The sequence below is a fragment of the Taeniopygia guttata genome, chromosome 17 (genome assembly GCF_048771995.1).
Source record: "Taeniopygia guttata chromosome 17, bTaeGut7.mat, whole genome shotgun sequence".
Classification (NCBI taxonomy): Eukaryota; Metazoa; Chordata; class Aves; order Passeriformes; family Estrildidae; genus Taeniopygia; species Taeniopygia guttata.
The window spans coordinates 10091774-10112500 of record NC_133042.1 but is presented as its reverse complement, the minus strand read 5'-3'; the positions used below and the strand labels follow the sequence as shown (position 1 = coordinate 10112500).

At 43.1% G+C, this 20727-nt stretch overlaps 1 protein-coding gene across 9 annotated transcripts in view; it reads left to right on the top strand.

Annotated features, from left to right (window-relative positions):
* DENND1A (DENN domain containing 1A) overlaps positions 1-20727 on the top strand; it is a 148536-nt gene that overhangs the window by 33983 nt on the left and 93826 nt on the right. For 5 of the 9 annotated variants that reach the window (XM_030286838.4, XM_012578373.5, XM_072936702.1 and 2 more), the window contains exons 4-5: positions 9875-9924; positions 12757-12876. The exons of the other annotated variants lie outside the window; for them this stretch is intronic. In XM_030286838.4, the coding sequence (XP_030142698.4) occupies positions 9875-9924; positions 12757-12876 (170 nt within the window). The remainder of the gene's footprint in view (positions 1-9874; positions 9925-12756; positions 12877-20727) is intronic. 9 annotated transcript variants of the gene reach the window in all.

The following is a 20727-nucleotide window of genomic DNA, read 5'->3' as shown; positions in this document are numbered from 1 at the left end:
TGATTTTACTACAGACGATTCAGCGAGTGCAAACATTACTGGCTACAATCATATGGCCTTTGTTATACAAGAGGTCAGACTAGATGATCATAATGGTCCCTTCTGGTCTTAAAAATCTGTGAATATATGAATAATTTAAAATCTGTCCTGCAAACCCTTATTCGTTGAGGTTGTGATATTAAAATCCTGTGGGACTGCTTGTGTGAGTAGAGGTTGTGGGATCAAGCCTAGAGTGAGTGATCATTATCACTTTTGTTTAAATTTATTGATAAAGGTATAAAATATTCACTGCAGGTAAAGCTGGGTTTCTTTAAAATGGGAGATGCTTCAGCAGTATTATTCTACTTAGGTTTGGTGAAGCAGTCAGTAGCAAAATAGTTTTGGAAGTTGTCTTGTACCAGACTCCTGAACCATTCATTTTTATACTGGTGCTATTGATCAATTCATAAACTATTTCAAAATTATTGTTTAGAGACTTGTGACATGTAGAAAGCATCTTTGTTTTGTTTAAGAAGAATATGAAATAACATTCAAGGTCCTGCCAGTGGGGGTTTGGGCATGTTAAAGTACAGCCAGCTCATCTCCCTGCACGTAAAGCTCTTCCTTTCTCCTTCTGGTGGTGGTGTTTGCATGGGCAGGAGCTGGGAAGTGCTGTCCCTTGCAAAGAAGAGTTTTTGGTGGTGATGGATGACACTCGTTGGTATTCACACACTCAGTCCTTCACGTGTGTCTGGACAGCAGCATGGAACTGGTGGCATGTCACAGGGACAAGCTGGACATGACTTTTGTCAAACCAGGGAAGTCCAAAGTTCTTTGCTTTGCACTTGGAAAACTTCAGATTCCAAGTTTGGTCATCTTTGGTCATATCAGCTCTCCTTTCTTCAACAACTGCTTTCCAGGACTAATGAATGTTTTTATAGCTCTCAGGTTTTGACCACAATTCTCCCTAACATATTCTCATATTTGAAAATCTGAAAGTTGTAGAAATGCTGATCTATTTAAAAAGCTTTATCCTCTTATAACCTTCAGTTTTCTGAAGTGATCACTGACTCCTTCTCATCTCTGCAAAATATGTTAGAGAAGTTCTTCTTGCCCTGTGGGTCCTCATCATACTTGCCATTTAAATCTTTGTTCTTTAGGGAATTCTCAAACTGGTGTGATGGGAACATGAGCCTGAGAAATAGGGACTTGGGAAGTTTCAAAGTCGGTTAGCTGTTGCCCCCTTTGGGATGATTGTTCAGTTTTGTTACACTTCTCCCTGCAACAGGCAGATACTACCTGGGTGAGGGAGGTGTTAAACGACTTTGTTAGTGGCAACTTCAACACGTTCCTCATCAGAGAGGAGCATCTTGAGCACAGCTATAGGACACCTGTGAGAAGGCAAACCCAGGGGTTGTACCAGCTGCTGGTACTTGATAGTGCTGTGACAGCTGCATCCTTAGCAGTGAGGTTTCCTTTTCAGGTAACAACTCTTGAAGTGTTACTCTGTTTTCTTGTAAGTCCACTGGCACTGATGGGACAGGTTTCCTCAGTACTCGTCAGAAATTAGCTGTTTGCTCAGTTGTTGGTTTGGATTCCCAGTCCGTAGCTTATTTCTGCTGAGGCTGTCACTGATGGGGATTTATGGTATGAAATGACGAAGGGGATTCAGGATTCCCTTTGGTAACCGGGCAGGAAGAAATTGAAGACCAATGTTCATCTCTCACAGTTTTAATGCTTCGAGTTTGCATATAAGACCTTTTCAATGAAATTACTAAGTTTTGCAGTGGGAGATGGTAGAATTTCTCTAATATGGAAATGGCAGAAATGTGATTCCAGAGACCTCCTGTGCACAGAGGCAGGGGTTGGTGGCCAATCTTTACCTTGTCCTCTTAGACACAAAATTCTGCTCTTGGCTTTAAAGTGTTCTAACATTGCAAGTTTCTGCACGTCCTTTTTCTTGAGCAAGAGATGGGAGTTGATTTTTAATGATATTTACTATTTGTTGAACTAAATTTTTTGTTTGTTTTTCTCTCTTTTTTTTCCTTTATTTTTTTTTCTGCCTGTTTGTTGATAACATCCTAGGGATTAATTTTTCCTTTAATTCAGTTTCCCATCTGTTGTGCCTGGATGTGGCAGAAGTGTATGTGAAAATTTGCACCCAGCTAGAAGAGATTACAATCTTTAAAAAAGTCATAGCTGTTTGTGCGTTTTTTCCTACCTTATGAAAAATGAATTTCCTGTTGGGACTGAACTACAGTGCAGATTTCTAAAGGTGTAACGTAGTTACATGGGTGGGTTTTAATTTCTGTTTGGAGCTGTGGCTCTTCTCTTTTAACATATTTAATTTGTGAGAATGAATTCCTGTGGCTTGCTTTATCTGACTATAGCAAAGACAAAATCTGGTTGTGTATATGACTGAAAATCTAATTGGAACAGTGCTGCCACAGTAGTCTCCTGTAATAATAAAGTTTGTATTTGACAAACAGAGCTCTTTTTCGGGTGCTGTAGCAGACAGTGCTTCCAAGTATTTCCTTGCCTTGTATTTTGGGGAGGCTGCACAGTGGATGGGGCAGTGGTGATTAGCAAAGCCTGATCCTGCCCAGTTATGTAAACAGAGCATTTCTTTCACACACATCTTGTTAACTCTCTGCTGCAGACCTTTATTGGTGCTTCTTCAATAATTTGTTTAAACTATGCAGTACAGCTTCCTTATTTTAGCACTAAGACTTACAAAGGCTTCTTTTAGCAGCCTTTAATTTTGTACTTATGTATGTGACATAGCCTGTGGCTGTGATCTCTGCTGTGAATCTGCAGTTGTTTTGGGATGAAAGCAGAAGGCAGCTGGAAACTCAGTAGCTACATCTAGCTGTCTACCTAGAGAAGGCCTTGATTTCAAGTTTATCTAAACAAGCTCGACTAATCCCAACTATCTGGGGGGATCCACTGTCAAAACAAGCAGCATGGCCCTAAGGCAAACACAACCATACAGAAATGAAGGCTGGGACTTCCAATACTCCAATGACTGCATACTGGAGGCTTTTTTTCCTGAAAAGAGAGTAAGAGAGGTACAATTTGCATAATGCCTTTTCATCAGGAACTTTTGGAAAGCTGACAGAGGTCCAGCTTATAGCGCTGTAGCCACAATACAGAGTCTATAGGAGAATCCTTGAATGACCTGACCATATTGAAAGAAAAAATGAAAGCATCGAAGTATAGCCAAGTGAGTGTGGAAAAGAGGGCTGGTGCATTGTCTAACATCTGCTCTACTTCTCGTTAGTTTTGTTCTTCGGTATTCTATGTGGACTTTGGAGAAACCTAAGACAGCCTAACATGAATCCTATAATCTTCCTTCTGAATATTTATGTAGTGTGCCAGCCTCTAAGCTGTCCTTTGCATCTTCCTACTTCCCCCTCATTTTCATGCTCTCAAATGAGGCCAACATTTCAAAAGCTAAATAAATGTTTGTGAATGTTTATAAAAGATTTGCATACATTTGTCCTTGTTTGACAAAGATCACTTTTTTCTTATGCCAGTTCTGAAATATTTTAAAGGTTTCAGTGCTTGTCTTGACAACAAAGTCCTGCCTCAGAGAACAATGATTGCTGATTAAGTGGGTATGTGCTCGGAGCTGAATAGACCGTTGGAGACCACGGCTGAAAAGGCCACTCATCTTAAGCCAGAATTATAATATTTAACAAATGCTAACCCAAGGATAGATTTAAAGCTTTGGTTTCAGTGCAGTGTACCTGGGCAACTTTCTTAGGGGGCTGAGCAGGATGTGATTATCTTTTCACAGCTCATAGTTCTCACCTCATTTCTGCTAAATCTGCAAGTGAAAATACTCCTCGGTTTTAGTAATTAAATGTTTAAAATACATTTAATTGACTCAGTGTTCCAGCTCTCTACTATTGACACTTCCTACCTCTACCAATTGATCACTGTTTATGCACATAATTGGACCTGATTTTTTTAATGCCTGTTAGTATAATTTTTCAGTTATTTGTGATTTAAGGCTGGAACAATTATTCAACAGTACAACAGTAGCTGTAGATTTTTTTGTAGCTAAAAATGTATTTCTCTTAGAATGAAACTAAGTCTCTGCTTTTACTGAAGGGGTTTTAAAGAAATTTGTTGAGGAGATCTCTTTGAAAAACTGCTTAAATATTTAGCTCAGTTTTACTTTCAGATTTTTTTCTACTGGAGAAACGTAATAGTCGTTCCTGTTCTTTTGTTCCATGAGTTGAGAGGTTGAAGTTGTCATTAAGGCAAAAACTAGAGCTACTTCTCTGACACAGTTTTTATCACATCTGCTAGGCCTGTGTCCCAGGAGGAGCTGAGCAGAGCCCGGAATTCAGCATAGGCCCATTATCTGCTGGTTTTGCGTGTGTTGTAAAAGGAGTGAGACCTCAGGGAGGCTTGGAGCCTCCTCCCGTGTAATGTCCAAATCAGATTTGAAGGACTGGTGGCAGGAAAGCTTTGGCCTTGGGGTGTGAATTCTAAGAAACAGAGTCACAATTAGGTTTAAAAAATTCAGGGATTTTGAGCTTTATCTTGAAATATGTTTTTAGTAATGCAAGGAGAAAAGTTGCCCATCTGTGCACATATTTTGTACGTTTAAAATATTTAAATGCTAGCAGGCCTCAATATGCTTAGGAAATGTTATTTATCTCCTGCTCTTCCTATTTCCAGGATTGTGGATATGCATGTTGGGGTTTTTTGTTTGTTTGTTTAAAACAGTGTTTTCCTGAGAACAATCAGTTACCTTCAATGAAATGCTGTTATTTTGTATGGCCCTGTTCCCCTGCTGTCTCTCAGATAGGGACAGGCGACTTTGGGAGAAAAACCCTCCCCTAATTCCAGCTTTAGAATTGCGCAGAAAGAGCTGGTGGGTTTCTGGAACACAGAACAAATGGATAATCTAATGCTATACGGGTATTGGAATACCAGTAGAATTAGAAAAGTAGGCATAAAACTAAATTCAGGCAATTTAAAGTAATTTTATTAAGCACATTATGTCCAGATTTTTTGGGTGTAGAACAGTCTTTAAAAGAACTGATGAAAATAATTTCTTAAAATATTTAGTACTTTACAAAATTCAGTAATGTTTAGTAAGGATATAAGGCATAAAAAAATTTTATTGCAAAATCAATGCAATATGAAATTGACATAAATATTTTAAACCAGCAATGATTTTTTAAAAAGAATCTGTGTTGTACCAGTTTTCTCAAAACTAGAAAAACCTTTAGAACTTAGAGAAATTATGGGTTTAAGGTAATTGTTTGCTTTTTTGAATTCTTAAACCTGTTACTCCCTTGCAGTGGATCATTTAATTAATCGTTAGCTTAAAATTATCCAAATAGATGAATTAAATATAAGAGCAGTTTACAATTCTGTGGGTATAGGAGAGATTAACGGACAACCCAAGTTTAACTGGATAATATTTTGCTTCAGTTAAGCTCTTAGTACTTTTTAATGCTGAGTTAACATTTCTGTAGTGTTTAAATTCGATGCTGCTTCTGAGGAGCAATAAAGTCACCAGTAGTTGCTCACTGGCCTATGGAGATGCTGTTCCCTGTGCTCACACACCCTGAGCCCATCAGGCTGGATGCATTTCTCTTCTGGGCCCTCCCTGTTCTCCAGTTTCTCCTCCATCCTTCCTCAGTCTGTTGTTCTTGGAAGTCTCTTGGTGTCCCTCCATGGCAGAGGGAGCGTTTTGCTGGGTTCAGATGGCCTTTCAGGCTGGGTAAGGTGAAAAGTGTTTCCACCCTCTCTGTGTAGAGTTTCATTTGCAGCAGCCTCAGCTGTACTTTGCCTCAGGTGTAAGGGCAAGGAAATGAAACAGCAATCTACCTTTTTCACCATAGAGTCATCTCTTCTCCATGGAAAACTACTCTCACTGGCCATGCTCTGTTCTCTTGTAACATATACTTGTGGGGTTTTGGGTTCCTTCCTTTTCACCTCCCCTCCAGGATCCTCAGTTGAAGGTCCAGTCTCTGCTTCGGGTGGTCCTTCCAATTGCATCTAGATTTTCCTCAGGTTTTCCATTACAGGTTCCCAGCCTGCTGGTTTGTGTGGTGTGTTGTTAACCCTGCTCTGACTCCCATTCCTATGGAAGTATCATACCTTAATCATTCAGCATTTTCCACAGATCTCCTGGTATTTTAGTTTCTTTTCTGTCCCACTTCTCCCTACGCTTCTTGTTCCCCTTTGCATATCTGGTGTCTCATGCATCTTTCTAGGGGCAGCTACTTTGCAGCAGACCCTTCTCTAGCCCAGCCATTTGCACATCATTTATCAGTGCAGTTTTATTTAATTGCAGCCGCACGTGGGATATTTGTTAGTGATGTTCATTTGAGCAGAAGTGAACCAACCCACTGTATTTAAGAGAATCTGAAGTTGTTCTGTTGATTTGGAAGTGGGAGCATACGGTGAAGGGTTTAAAAATAAAAAAGACTTCAGCTACAGCTTGCATATTAAATTCACAAGTGAATGTGCACATTTTTTCAGCATTGTTGAGCTTTCTTTACTGTTTGGTTGCAATAGAGAGATGGTTTGGGACATGAGCCCGGTGTGTATTGTGTGCATTTCCTAGCCTGGCTTTCCAAGTCTGTCCTGCCTGTGTAGGAAAGCCTTGCAGAGCTGCCTCACCTTCAGAGGTGGCTGTGACACAAAAGGGCTGAGCGCGGTGTTCCTGCCTCATTTATTTTGAAAACTTTGCTACTGAAACCAAACTTAATCAATGAGCTCTGTGTTGTCTCCGATAAGTTATGTACTGGCTTTATTGATTGGGAAGGATTTTAGAAAACCCATGTGGGGTTTATAATGTCAGCAGTGTTTTGATTATGAAAAGAGTTGGAACCTTGGGACGGGGAGCCAGGTGGTGCCTGTGCCGCAGCCCCTGGTGCCGCGGCTGCGCCGCATCCCCCGGGACACAGTTCATGCCCTGCACTTCAGCTCTGCTGCCTGGCTGCTGGGGATGCACTTTTTGCTCATTAAAATGTTAAAAATCAAACTGCATGTAAAAAGATTTGTGAAAATATAAACTTGGGGATTGATCCAGAAAACTGGCTTGTGGTCCCCTGGAGACCCCGGCGGCAGCTCCTGGGTAATTTACGTTGATCAGCTGCCTGTCCTGGATTGCTGGGGGGTTCTGGTCCTCTTTTTAGGGGCTTTTGCTTTACAGGCATTTATGCATGTTTTTCTTTAGGAAAATAGCCATAAGGGAATAAAACAAGAAAACAGACTATTGAAACTTCCTCTGTGCTTCATGTTGGGTTTAAAAAATAAAACGCTTATAAGGTGTTGACATGGAACAATTGTAGGTTTTGTTTTGTTTTGTTTGAAATCATAAAAAAAATGAAGAATTTTCTAGGTCATAAGCAATAACCTATAGAGGTTGGGTAGAATGTTGCATATGAATGATGTAGGAATTGCTTATCTTTCAAACTGAAGAGTATTTAAAGAATTTTAAAAAAAGCAGCATTATATTTAGAGTAACGAGCTTGCAACTTGAGCAAAAAATGGGATAGTTCTCCAGCAACTGTTTTTCTTACATGTAAAGGATCAGCAGTTTTCTTAATTAAATACTAATTCTACACATGGTATTTATATTATTTTAATAGTTACCATTGAAAAATAAGTCTGCAGTTAACCTGTGCTAGTCTCAGCTTTTTTGGTTGTGGATTGAGGCAGATAAGAATTGGTGTATAATGAAAGGCAAATTATGTCCAATGACATTGCAAAATATCATTGTAAAATCTTTCTTTAAAAGAGAAGGCAGTTTAGAGCAGTACAGAGCCCATGTATGCCCTGTTTACATGAACACTTCCTTTGCTGTGTTTAGGAAGCTGTAAATATCAAGGAACAAGTGCAGAGTAAGTTCTGAGTAATGCACTTCTCCAGTGACACAATGCTGATGAGATGCTGAATGTTTTATTATGTGAATGGTTTTACTTGCAGTTACAGGAATTATTCAAGTCATCAAAATAATGGAGAAAATATATTCTGCCATTTTGACGTGACTGATGGCTTTGTCTTCTAACACTATTTTATTTCAGAATTTTATGTATCTATATGATTTTGTTTCTGAAAAAATAGCTAAAGTCATTGTTTTGAGGACAGTGTGTATTGAAAAAGCCAATAAAGATACAGGCACTTTGTTCTGCTGATATAATAATTTCACAGTTTTAGAATTCTTTTGTGGGTTTTGTTTGTTTGTTTGTTTGCTGGCATTTTGCACTGTAAGATTTCAGTTGTGGCGAAGGACCACTGTGTAGTAGTTAAAATTTGTCCAGATGCAGTTTGTGTGCCTGAGCAATTGGAGTTGTTCAGCTTGTGAAAGTCAGTGAGATTTTGCACCAGGGGCAACCCGATCATATTAATGAGACCTTTACTATCAAGGCATTATTTTGTATCAAGATAGAGATTTCTGCTGAGTTTACTCTGCAATCTACATAGCTCCTTTCCAAGTTTCCTGCTGCAATTCAAAGGAGGAGACGTCTTTGCTTTACATGGCATTCTTCAGTAGATCCTTTCTTGTTCTCTAAAAACAGGAGGTTGTTAAATAATCTATCAATAAACTGTCAAGAAGTCAAGGTTTCCATATCTGTTTTTGCCTGAAATCCTCAGAACTTGCCACATTTTAGTTGTCAAGAAACCTCCAAAGAAGAGTGTGAGCAGTTGAGCCTGAAACCACAGCTCAGGATGGGCTGTGTTTGTTTGAATTATGCAGGAGGAGCATGTTCCTGCAAGGGAGTCAATATGTTTTGTGCTTCACTGGAGAGGTTATTAGATTGATGGAGTTTATTTGGGAATGATGGCATTTGGCTTAGAAATAAATGAAGCAAGAAGCATCTATTTAGTTATTGATGATAATTTATTGCTATTGGTCAGAAAAGTGTTGATTTTATCAGAGGGTTTGTTGTTCATTCAGGGTTCTGAAAGCAGAAATAGAATTTGCACTTCAGGACCTGAAATATTGAAGTGTGAAGGAGAATGAGCAATGAATTGGCTGTAGGAAAGATCTGTAAACTGAGAGAACTTTCTGGTGTCTTGTGGGTTACAGAATTCAAATTTTGAAGGTCTAATGGTTTGCTTTTGTCTGTGAACACAACTGTTTTGGGACTAACGTGTTTCTGGTTTTGCCTCTTCAGTGACTGTACTTGTTTAATGTTGAAAATTATTAATTTATCTGCTGATCATGTTTTCACTTTTCGTATTCATCCTTTTCTTTGCTCCCATGCTTAAATGCTTTTCTGTTTGTGGTGCTGTTTTGCAACTTCTAGAAAATGGCTGGTTAAACAATCCATATCAGTTTTAATACACATTATTTTAATCAGTCTTTTAACTCTGAGATTTCCTTTCTCATAGCAGTAGGCAACATTAAACATTCCTGCTATGAGACCTATTGGCTTCATCTTTTGTTGTTTATCTTGCTGATGCTAGGAAGTATTCTCTAATCCCCCAGACCTCTGTTCCTAGGTAACAGTCAAAAGCTGTGCCAGCAGAAGTGGTCCTGCCAGGCCAGGCCCATGTGGTTTGGTGTTATTCACTCCGATCCATATGGTCAGGGTAGGGACTGTCCCCAGAGAGGTGTTAACACTCAACAACCCAACCTCCTCCTCCTCTTTGGAGAATTGCTGGATGGCTCCTGCTGCCTGCCCATGTGTGAATCTTGATTAATTTTTCATTTTTAATGAAGTTTGATCATGTTTATTATTTCACATGATTGACTGCCTGGTACTACTTCCATGTAATTGATAAAGCCCATATTTCTTCATCTGTCTTTTATTTCTTCAGGGCAAACTTGTGAAATTGTGTGATGTGGTTAATATTAGATTTATTGGTCCCCATAGATGTATAAATTATCTTTTTTTTCTCTCTCTCTCTACAGGAAGTTCTACAGACTCTGACCAAGTTTTGTTTCCCCTTCTATGTGGACAGGTATTGTTAGCTTTTCAAACTTTACAAGAAAATAAGCTTGTCAATAAAACCCCTGTAGAAAATAAAAGCCATACCATTCATAGTGTTCTGTCTGTGTGACTGGGACTTAAAGCACCTGAGTGCAAATTACAGTCTCAGAATCACTTTTTCCTGGGGTTTTTACAGGCACCATGAAACAAAAAGAAGTTTTAAAAGTTGGAGTTGTTTGGTGGGAGTACTCTGAGGGTGTTTTGTTTTACTTCTGCACAATGCTTGAATGGAAAATGCTTGGGTAGGAATTGTCAAATATGCATATTAATATCAAAGCTTTGTCTGCTTGTGCATTTTATTTCTTAATTGCCAAAATTTGGGTGGAACAATTAATGAAATGCTCTCCATTTGAAGGCCTCTTGATGTTGCTGGAATGCTGCTTCTTTACATGACAGCTACCTAAGGGTTACGTCTGATTTTGGGGGAGAAATTGTGAAGTGAATGTGAGAAGATCTGAGCACATATACTTCCTGTAATTTAGGAAACTGTAGAACTTCTTTAATTTTGCATTTACCGTGAGTTGTTCTTGATGGTTTTGTGAAAAGAACAACCACTGAAATTTTGAAAGGCTGCACCAGTGCTCATCTCATCTCTGAGCATCACTTAATTGGCCAGAATGACTTGTCTTCATCAGCTGAGACACAGAATGGTTTGGGTTGAGGGAATTGACCTTTACTGTGATTAAACTGCTGCAAGTCTTTTTCTCATTTTAGAATTTGGAATCCCTGTTTTACTGCTCATCCTTTTCATTTGCTAAGGGGTGGAAGCAGGGAAATACTCATACATTTTTCTCATGTATTTGTTTCTACTAGAAATAGTTATGCTTTCAGTGTGTAGATTTATTGTACCTAGGGGTTTTGTTTGTTTTGTTGTTTTTGGTTTTCCTCAGCAATATAACATTTTGAAAGCTAGAACACTGAAAACCCATATGGGGTGCAAATGAGAACATAATGAAAAGTGATTCCCATTTCTGGATCCACTTGTTTGTCTGACTATCACAGACTGTCACTGAAAGACTGCAAGCCAGCCAGTTTGAGCGAAAAGGAGACACTGTCACCCAGAACACACCTAATAGTTCAGATGGAGAGTGGACTTCCCACACTGCAGGAGGCAGAGCACAGCCCAGGCTAAGGCTGTGGCAGCTGAAGGAGATGCTTGTGCTCCTTCTCTTCTGGATGTAAAAAGAGGCAGTGGTGGCTCTGAAGGTTCTCAGTGGCACAGGCACTCCATTCCTTTTACACCCATTCTGCTGATGTGTTGTGGCACTGGTCAGAACCCCAGGGACTGGTTGGCCGTTCCTTCAGGCAGTGGCCCAGGAGTTGTCTGCTGTAGTGGGGGTGGAATGGGGCAGAGGTTCTTCTCCAGCTGCAGGGGTGCAGAGCTGCTCCTTGGTCCTGCTCCCTGCCAGGACTCTGTTAGGCAGGTGTAGGTGCTGGGGGGGATTTTATGGAAATCTTTCCTCTTCTCTCCCCTTCCTCCAGGCATAACTTCTGTCTGCCCCGTTACAGATAAGGTTTATGCTGCTTCCATCCTGTGAGCCTCTAAATAGACCTTCTACCCATTTGAAAGCAGGGCAGTGAATCTGAAGGGTTAATACTAAAATTTTAGGAAGAACACTTTTTATGTGAGGAAGTTTATCCTTCCCTGTGAAAAACTGGCACTGAACTTGAGCAGGACCTGTCAGCAAGGTTTGGTTTCTCTAGGTCACATGAATGCAAGACCCTCTAGGTTTGCTCTGGAGGAACTCACCAGCTTGTCTGAGTTGTTTAATAAACAAGCTTCTCCCTGCTGCTCATGAAACGTGTTTTTTCCCCCTGTTCCATAATTTTAATTGTCAGTTCTAATGCTATTTCTCACACACGCTCTGCTCTCAACCTTGTTAAAATTAAGCATATAATCCCCTTTTAAAACACCATACTAAAATCACCATAGTAACATTACGTCCAAGCTTTACAGATAAAACACACCACCAGTGAGGGACTTTTGGGTATCCCCAGCAGCTCAGTGTGGTTTGTGGAAGTAGTTGCTCTGCTGACATTTAGATTTCAGGAGGATGATAGTACTCACACTGGCTAATTCTCAGACTATTGGAATGCTTTGAATATCTGTCTTTTTGTTTATCTTCATCGCAGCATGTTTTCCCTTCCCTGTTTGGAATCCACTGAAGGATTCTTCTTTCTAAGCTGGACAGTGCCATCTTCCCCATTTGGATTCAGCTTTTACTTCTGCAAGTCTGTTTTTCCTTTGTTTCCTCTAGGCACTGAGTGTGTACTGTCCCACAAAAATTTGTTTTTTGCATGTGGCATCATCGAAGAGAATATTTTAAGGCCTGTGACTGTTAGTTAAATGGCTTTGAATTTACCAGGGTATTTGTTGCAATAGGTAGGAGTGATTTGTAAAGCTACATGTCAGTGCAAGTCAGATTTCTCAGTTCTCAGAAAACCTAAAAAACCCCTTGAACGTGACCTGAAATAAGTCTTAATTTCCTATCATTAGAAATATTTGGGTTATATGAGAGAACATGGGGTTGGTTGCTGGTTGATAATCAGAACCATTTTCTTTTAAAGATAAACTCATTATTAGTATCCTCCCACACTTAAAAAAATGAGAAAAATAAACCACAAACCCCCCACTCCTCCCTCATCAAGCATATTTATGGTTCTGGAGGGTGCATACTTTTTAGTTAATTTCTCAAAAAAACTCTGCTGAAAGAGGAAATGTTATAGGTTCAATGACTTGGATGTGATACTTGACACAGAGTTAGCTCAGCAGTAATTTTTCTCTCTTGCTCTCTGTTTCCAGCCATGCCATTAACCAAGTTGGGCAGAACTTCACGTTTGTGCTCACAGACATTGACAGCAAGCAGAGGTTTGGCTTCTGCCGCTTATCTTCGGGGGCCAAGAGCTGCTTCTGTATCTTAAGGTAGGTCTATGGTTTGGCAGTGTTTGACTTTGCAGCTACACTGCAATTACCATTTCCAGCTGGTCAGAATGATTTCCCTATCTGGTCCTCAAAGTCACTGTTCTTCTGCACAAGTGGTGCAAAATCCCCTGCACTTGGAGTTCCTCTGTAGATAACGGTATTTGTTTGTAGTCAACATTCTGGAGTTAACAACGTGGAAAAAAGTCTCTTTGCAGTAATTTGATATGACATAGCATGATGGCAGCTGTTATCTTTAGCTGTCACAACTGATCTTGTTAAGACATTTTGTGGACGTTTGTACATGCAAGTTTTATTAACAAAACATCTGTTGGTAACTGAGAGGATGTCACTGATGCTCTCCACAGCCCAAAAGTTTATATGTGTGAGCTTTCGTCTGTCCTGTTGAGGATTTTGTGAAGTTTGGCATAATAAAGACTGTCAGTGGAAGCTGGAACTATGCATTTCACAGAAAATGGGCCAAGAGGCTCTATCAGAGTAGTTTTTGATAACCTCCACAGCCATGTTGGAATACAGTTCAGAATTTTTTTTTTTATATTTGCTGCAGGAAATGATGCAAGTAAAATCAATTTTGATGTGTACTAATATTTTAGTTCCATTAAGAACTTCCATGGATTGAAGATTTTCGTGTGGTCTGTCTTGTTTTAAACACATTTAAGAATTGCCTGTCTTCTACTTTCTGCTTTTTGTGTGTTTATGAGGAATTGGAAGTTCAGGAACAGTAGCCCAGGTAGAGCCAGCACAGAGGTGACTGAGGACAGCCAGGGAGCTGACAGCACAGCTGGGGCTGAAGCCTCCCAAATGAGGACACTGCTCTGTGAGCAGCTGGACACATCTGTCAGGGCCATCCCTGGCTGGCTTTGCACAGGACACAGCCAGGGTGCGGACAGAGGAACTTCTCTTCGTCTCATGTGGGGCACCTGAGTGGGACCCTGGGTGTGTCTGCATGTCCCCTCTGAAGCATTCCGGGGGGACATTGAAAATACAAGGTCACCTCTCCTTGCAGGGGGCTGCACACAGCAATGCTTAATGGGAGCTTAATATTCAGAGAAATTGTGAGAGCTACCCAAATTCCTAATTAATTGAGTGGGAGGCAGAGTGACAGGTGTTTGCTCAGAATCTTCTTCCATTCTGTCTGTGCTGTAGCAGACACTTCAGCTATTATTAGCTCTGGCAGTCCAGCAGCAGGGACTGTATCCTGCAGGCAGGAAGGTGTTTCCCAGCTCTTCCCCAGAGCTGCTCCCCTGTGCAGCTGGGTGCTGATTCCCTCAGTCTCATGTGGGCAGCGCCTGCTTACAGAGGGCAGCTTTGCCTGATCAGTGTCAAATTAAAGGAGAAACACAGTTGTGAAAAGAAGATCTGAATGAGGAATAGTCTGGGTCCTTTCTTGATCCCTCCTGGATAAGAGTTCTTTGCTGTCAGCTCCCTTATGTTGAGTGAGTGCCAAGAAGAAATGGAGGAGTTCTGTTGTAGTTAAATGCCTTTTGCTTCAACTCATAACCAAAAAAAACCAAAAAAACAAAAAAACAACCACAGTGGATGAATTGGGACTCTTCACTTCCTTCCTGTTGCTCCTTCTGTGCACTGATGAGAAAAAGAAAGTTCATTATTAATACAAGTTCATGCAAGTTTTAGAGGATAATAAAGAGTGTAAATCAACAATATACGAAATAACTTCCTCTATTCCCAGGACTGCAGCTTCTATTATTGATGTGAATCTTCTCAGTGTCCTTTATGTACTAAAGGATGGTGCATGGTAAATGGGTGGGGGAAAACATGCTGAAAAATGTGAGAACGGTAAGTAAAAGCAAATGGGGATGAAAACAATGTTTGTTTAAATGTTTTTAAATTACAGATTGGATGGCAGCAAGCTTCAAGTATTCCTTGCTATGCTCAACAACAGTGTAAGAGCTAAGTGATGGTGTTTATTACTGGAGATGATATTCACAGGCTTAGCAGGGATTTTATGGGTCTGGCTGTGGTAAAACAGTTTGGAGATGGAAAATCATCATATATTTAGATTAAAGAGAAACATCAGAAATAGGAATTCTTTTCACTCAGTGCTTGAAAAAAATTCTGCAATGTTCTGGAAGCAAAGTACTGTAGGGCCAGAAGTCAGGGTCTGGACTTGAGCTTTGAAGTGACCCAGAGGCTTTTCCTTGTGGATGCAGAGCACAGGAGGCGCCTCTTGGAGTTCAGTAGCAGTGGGGTTATCCTGTGGCCAGCAGAGAGGCAATTCCATTTGGCAGGGAACTGCTTTGACTGTTTTAACCAATACTGCTTAGAAACCTGCTTTTGAGGAAGTAGCCCCCACAGATCGATGAACTCTCTGACAACTGTGAAACCTGCTTTTCCGGTGTTCTGCGGTGTGCAGCCACTCTGTTCAGTGCCGAGCCTGCCTCTCCTCTGCGGGCTCCTCTTCCCTGCCCCGCTTGTGTCGCTCCGGGGAAGCCGCGGTGACCCCGAGCGGCTGCGCTGCGCGGCGGCGCCAGCAGAGGGCGCGCGGGGGCGCAGGTACGGCCCAGGTGAGGCACAGACCCCGCTGGGTTTGGGGTGACCCAGGTGAGGGACAGACCCCGCTGGGCTTGGGGTGAGGGACAGACCCCGCTGGGCTTGGGGTGACCCAGGTGAGGCACAGACCCCGCTGGGTTTGGGGTGACCCAGGTGAGGGACAGACCCTGCTGGGTTTGGGGTGAGGGACAGACCCTGCTGGGTTTGGGGTGAGGGACAGACCCCGCTGGGTTTGGGGTGAGGGACAGACCCCGCTGGGCTTGGGGTGAGGCACAGACCCCGCTGGGCTTGGGGTGACCCAGGGGAGGGACAGACCCCGCTGGGTTTGGGGTGAGGGACAGACCCCGCTGGGTTTGGGGTGAGGCACAGACCGCGCTGGGTTTGGGGTGACCCAGGGGAGGGACAGACCCCGCTGGGCTTGGGGTGACCCAGGGGAGGGACAGACCCCGCTGGGCTTGGGGTGAGGGACAGACCCCGCTGGGTTTGGGGTGACCCAGGGGAGGGACAGACCCCGCTGGGTTTGGGGTGACCCAGGTGAGGCACAGACCCTGCTGGGTTTGGGGTGAGGGACAGACCCCGCTGGGTTTGGGGTGAGGCACAGACCGCGCTGGGTTTGGGGTGACCCAGGTGAGGGACAGACCCCGCTGGGTTTGGGGTGACCCAGGGGAGGGACAGACCCCGCTGGGTTTGGGGTGAGGGACAGACCCCGCTGGGTTTGAGGTGACCCAGGTGAGGCACAGACCGCGCTGGGTTTGGGGTGACCCAGGTGAGGGACAGACCCCGCTGGGTTTGGGGTGAGGGACAGACCCCGCTGGGTTTGGGGTGACCCAGGTGAGGGACAGACCCCGCTGGGTTTGGGGTGACCCAGGGGAGGGACAGACCCCGCTGGGTTTGGGGTGAGGGACAGGCCCCGCTGGGTTTGGGGTGACCCAGGTGAGGGACAGACCCCGCTGGGTTTGGGGTGACCCAGGGGAGGGACAGACCCCGCTGGGTTTGAGGTGACCCAGGTGAGGCACAGACCGCGCTGGGTTTGGGGTGACCCCAGGTGAGGGACAGACCCTGTCCCAGTGGGTTTGGGGTCTGAGCCCAGGTGAGTTGTCGTGGCACACACCCACATCTCCCAGGGAAATTGGAATTCCAGACTACCTTTTTCAATGAAATATGTGCTTCTGAATTATTTTCTTTACAGTAGAGTAAAAGCTGATATCCAGTAATCAAATTCTGTGTTCTAATTTGGGAATTTCACACCAGAATATCTTTTCTTTTTAAGACTTTTATTTAAGGATTTAAGTATTTCATCTGCAATGGGATAAATCCTAATAGCTATACACTAAGAGGCTGAATTTTTATTGTTTCACTCTAATTTCGCATCAGATTTCACACGGGCTTTTGAGGGAGAACAGTGCAGATCTGGATTTAGTGAAGAGCTCTGGTCTTTTATTTAAGAAGAAAACAAAAGCAAACCCAAGTTTGTGTAATTTTGCTTTGGTTCACAAACTTTCTGGGCAAAGTTACTGGTTTGCAAAGGTCCTACACTAACTGTGATTTCAGTTTTACAGAATTTGAAGTTTTTGTTGGGTTATTCAGGTTTTGTACGCAAACTGAAATCATTCTTTTGAAGTGAAATGCAGAAACATTTGTGTGGAAATCCCTCTCGGCCAAAATAGCTGAGCTCTGCACCACTCTTTTTTCTAAGATAAAAAGAAATGAATCCATAATAGTTTGTGACAGATGGCAGAAAATGTAACTAACTGAATGTGATTCTGTATGGAGTTATTTGAGGTTTTTGGTGTGATTTGTTGTGAGTTCCTCTCCTCCCCCCTTTCCTTCCCTTTGATTGCAGTCTTTGTCCATTTATTCTTAGGACAGAATAAGATTTCTGAGCAGGGGCCTCTCTTGTGGTGCAAAGTGAGAATTGTTTTTAATTGAGCAGAAACATGTGGAAGGATCAGGAATATCTCAAGGGATTACAGAAAAATTCCAAATTTGTACTACTTACAGCTTGTGTTTAGAGCGAGGTCTGCTGGGAATAAATGTTAGTTAGTGTGACCTGTGACCTTAAAAACTGTTGACATGGATTTCAGCCAGAAACTGGCCACAGAACTCCTTTGTTAGGCTCATTCATAGCTCCTTGAAAACTCCAGTCAGTGAAAGTTGCCAGCTCAAATCTAAGGAAAGCAGAGCCTTTTTTTCCCTTTTTTTTTTCTTTCTTTCTTTTTTTCTTTTTTTATTTTTTTTTTTCTTCCCATGCTTTGGAAACAGTGGCCGCCCCTTAACCAGCAAGACTTCTTTAATAGGGCTGCAGGGCCGGGCCCTGATTGGAACTGACAGCTTCCTGGCCCGGGCGTGCCAACTGGCAGGGCCCTGAGCCGTGGGACAGACAGACAGACAGACAGACGGACGGACAGACAGCGCCGGGGGCTGCCCTGCCCTGCCCTGCCCAGAGCCCCGGGCAGCGCCTACAGCCCCGGGACCTGCTGGGGACAGTGCAGCCCCACAGCCCTGCTGGGGACAGTGCAGCCCCACGGCCCTGCTGGGGACAGTGCAGCCCCACAGCCCCACGGCCCTGCTGGGGACAGTGCAGCCCCACAACCCTGCTGGGGACAGTGCAGCCCCACAGCCCTGCTGGGGTAGAGTGCTCAGCCCACAGTCCTGCTGGGGACAGTGCAGCCCCACAGCCCCACGGCCCTGCTGGGGACAGTGCAGCCCCACGGCCCTGCTGGGGACAGTGCAGCCCCACAGCCCTGCTAGGGACAGTGCAGCCCCACAGCCCCCGGGACCTGCTGGGGTAGAGTGCTCAGCCCACAGTCCTGCTGGGGAGGGAGCAAACCCAGCTCCACAGCCCTGCTAGTCTGGGGGAGGAGATTGAGTGTTTGTGGTGAGGTTGTTTTGTAGTAATTGTCCTGTTGTTTTCTGGAATTTTCCCTTTTCATTGATTTGGCCAAAATCAATGTTTTGCTTCCATATCTATATGATTCTTTGAAGCCCTGCAGAAGATGTTTGGTAATGGCTGGAAATGCTTGGAACACTTTTTGGACAGTCTATTTGGTCCTTGAGGTGTATCGACCCTGGAATCCCTGTTCTACTTAAAATGCTTGGGAGATGAAAGCAAACGGCAAACTGCTTCTGTTAGACATGGCAAAGGCCACAAAATACATGTATAAATCATGGGCAATTGGATCTCTGATTCAAAACTGCAACAGAATTGTACCTAATGAAAACGTTGCTGTTGAGCCTCTGATGCCTTCATAGATTTTTTTTCATTATTATTTTTTAACAGTGGCTTCAGCTCTTGCACTGACTGTCAGTGAGAGCTGGAGAGCAGAGATTCCTCAGTTCCTTTGCATGGGCCTTACAGAGAGAAGGGAAGAGGGCAGGCAGGACTCGGAGCTGCGGCCTGACCTTCTGTCACAGAAACTGGAGTTTCTTACAAGCTGTAACTGGAGCAAACCGGGGCAACTTTGTGTGCTGGGTGACAGGAAATTGAGCTGAAGTGGCTCAGAAAATGTGCGAACGCCCCGAGGGCGTGTGCAGGGCCAGAGGGGCTCCGGGTGCTGCAGGCATTCTGCCTTAACTTGACATGTTTATAAAACAGTTTACATCTCAAAAGTTTAGGGGTTTTACCCCTGTTGATTTGCTTAAACAGACACTGGCTCTTATTTTCAGTTGCTTGTCAGAATATATATGGAAAAGTGATGAACCTAGTGAAGAGGGAGCTTGACATCAATTAAATTTAGCTATCTGCTTTGTGTTTCTTCTTCCTGATACGCTGTCTCCAGTATAGCTTTTCCAAACTTCCTGTGGTTTTTCCATTATTGTCCTTACAAGTTTTACAAGATAGAGATGAGCTGTTTGAAACTACTGTTCCAGGAAAAGAAGAATAGAATTTTGTATTACATCTGCTCATTTGTTGTCCTCCATTTTTGTCTCTGCCATTAAGCATTTTGTAGATGCTAGAAACTTCTTCCAGAAAGCCTGTAAGGCCTAGTACCTTCTCTTGCTCAGGTATCTTTAAATAAGATCATGGTAATTTAAATAAGCTAATAACGCCTTATGACTGGAGTAGGGGATTTGAAGTCTTTGCTGCAGAAGCTTTGCTCTGTGTGATCAGCTGGTGATGATGTTTTAACCAGAAGCTCCCCTCTGTTTCTATCATTTTTTTTCTCTTACTGTCCACTAGAAACAGAAATTATTTATGTCCATCTAGTGAGTTTGAAGTTTCATCTGCAGGCATGGCTGGCTGCACTCAGATGCTGAGTTTGTAAGAGGTTATTTGGATGATATTAGGAAGATGATTTTTCCTGCTGAACATCTAGATAAACCAGACTGCTCATTGGTAAGTGCAGCCATGACCTGTACAAAAAAATGGTATGTCCTGGGGAGTACTGATATTGGAAATAAATATTAAAAGTTAAATTTTCAATAGTCAAACTTTAGTCTCTCCCTGCTTGTGAATCATGGGTTGCAAAGAAAGCCCATACACTGTTTGTCATTGGAGTAAAGATGCTGATTTTGTGTTTCATTATGTATGTGCATATACACATCATTATTCTTAGTTGAAAATTGAAGTGTTGTCTTTTAACACTGGTGCATATTTATTTCCATGTTGATTCTGGTACCGAGGCTGAGCTGTGTACTTGCATTGATGTTGTAGTGGATCGAAGTTATCCCACTTGTGAGTTAGTAGCAGCCAGAAGTACAGGGAGTTGTTTACAGGGAGCCCATGGATTCTGCCTTTCTGTGGAAGCATTCAAGCAGCAAGGCCTGCACAGTCTGTTTGGCACAGTAGCTGCTCTCAGCTGGCCCCGTGCCCTCCTGCTGTTAGGCAGGGCAGAGGATGTGCCAGATCCCGCCTTGTGCCGGAGCAGAGCCTGCCTGCAAATCTGCTTGTAGTTAGCCTGGGGCCTTTTGGCAGCACTCTACAGCCCATTGATTTAGTTGCAATGCTTTTTCTTTAATATTTTCCATCTGGCCAACAATGACCTATAACGACAGACACAAAACAGAGTTTGAATTATGAGCAGTGTAATAGTGCAAGCGCTTCCAAATCTCACTCTAGAACCTGCACTGATGGGCTCCGCCGCCACGCGGCCGCAGGGGCTCCTTCCACAGGGCTGGTGCAAAGGAAAGCCTCGGAGCTCTCGAGTTCCAGCTCTGTCCCAGAGAAATGTGGAATCAGATAAACTGGGAGTGTGCTCTATTCTTGCTTTTCCTTGCTGTCTGTTGGTCCTGAGCTGGCAGTGCAGCTCCCACAGCCTCAGCTTCCTCACGCTACCCTGCACACACTGCCAGGGCCAAACCCTGCTGTGGGGCCTTGAGCCA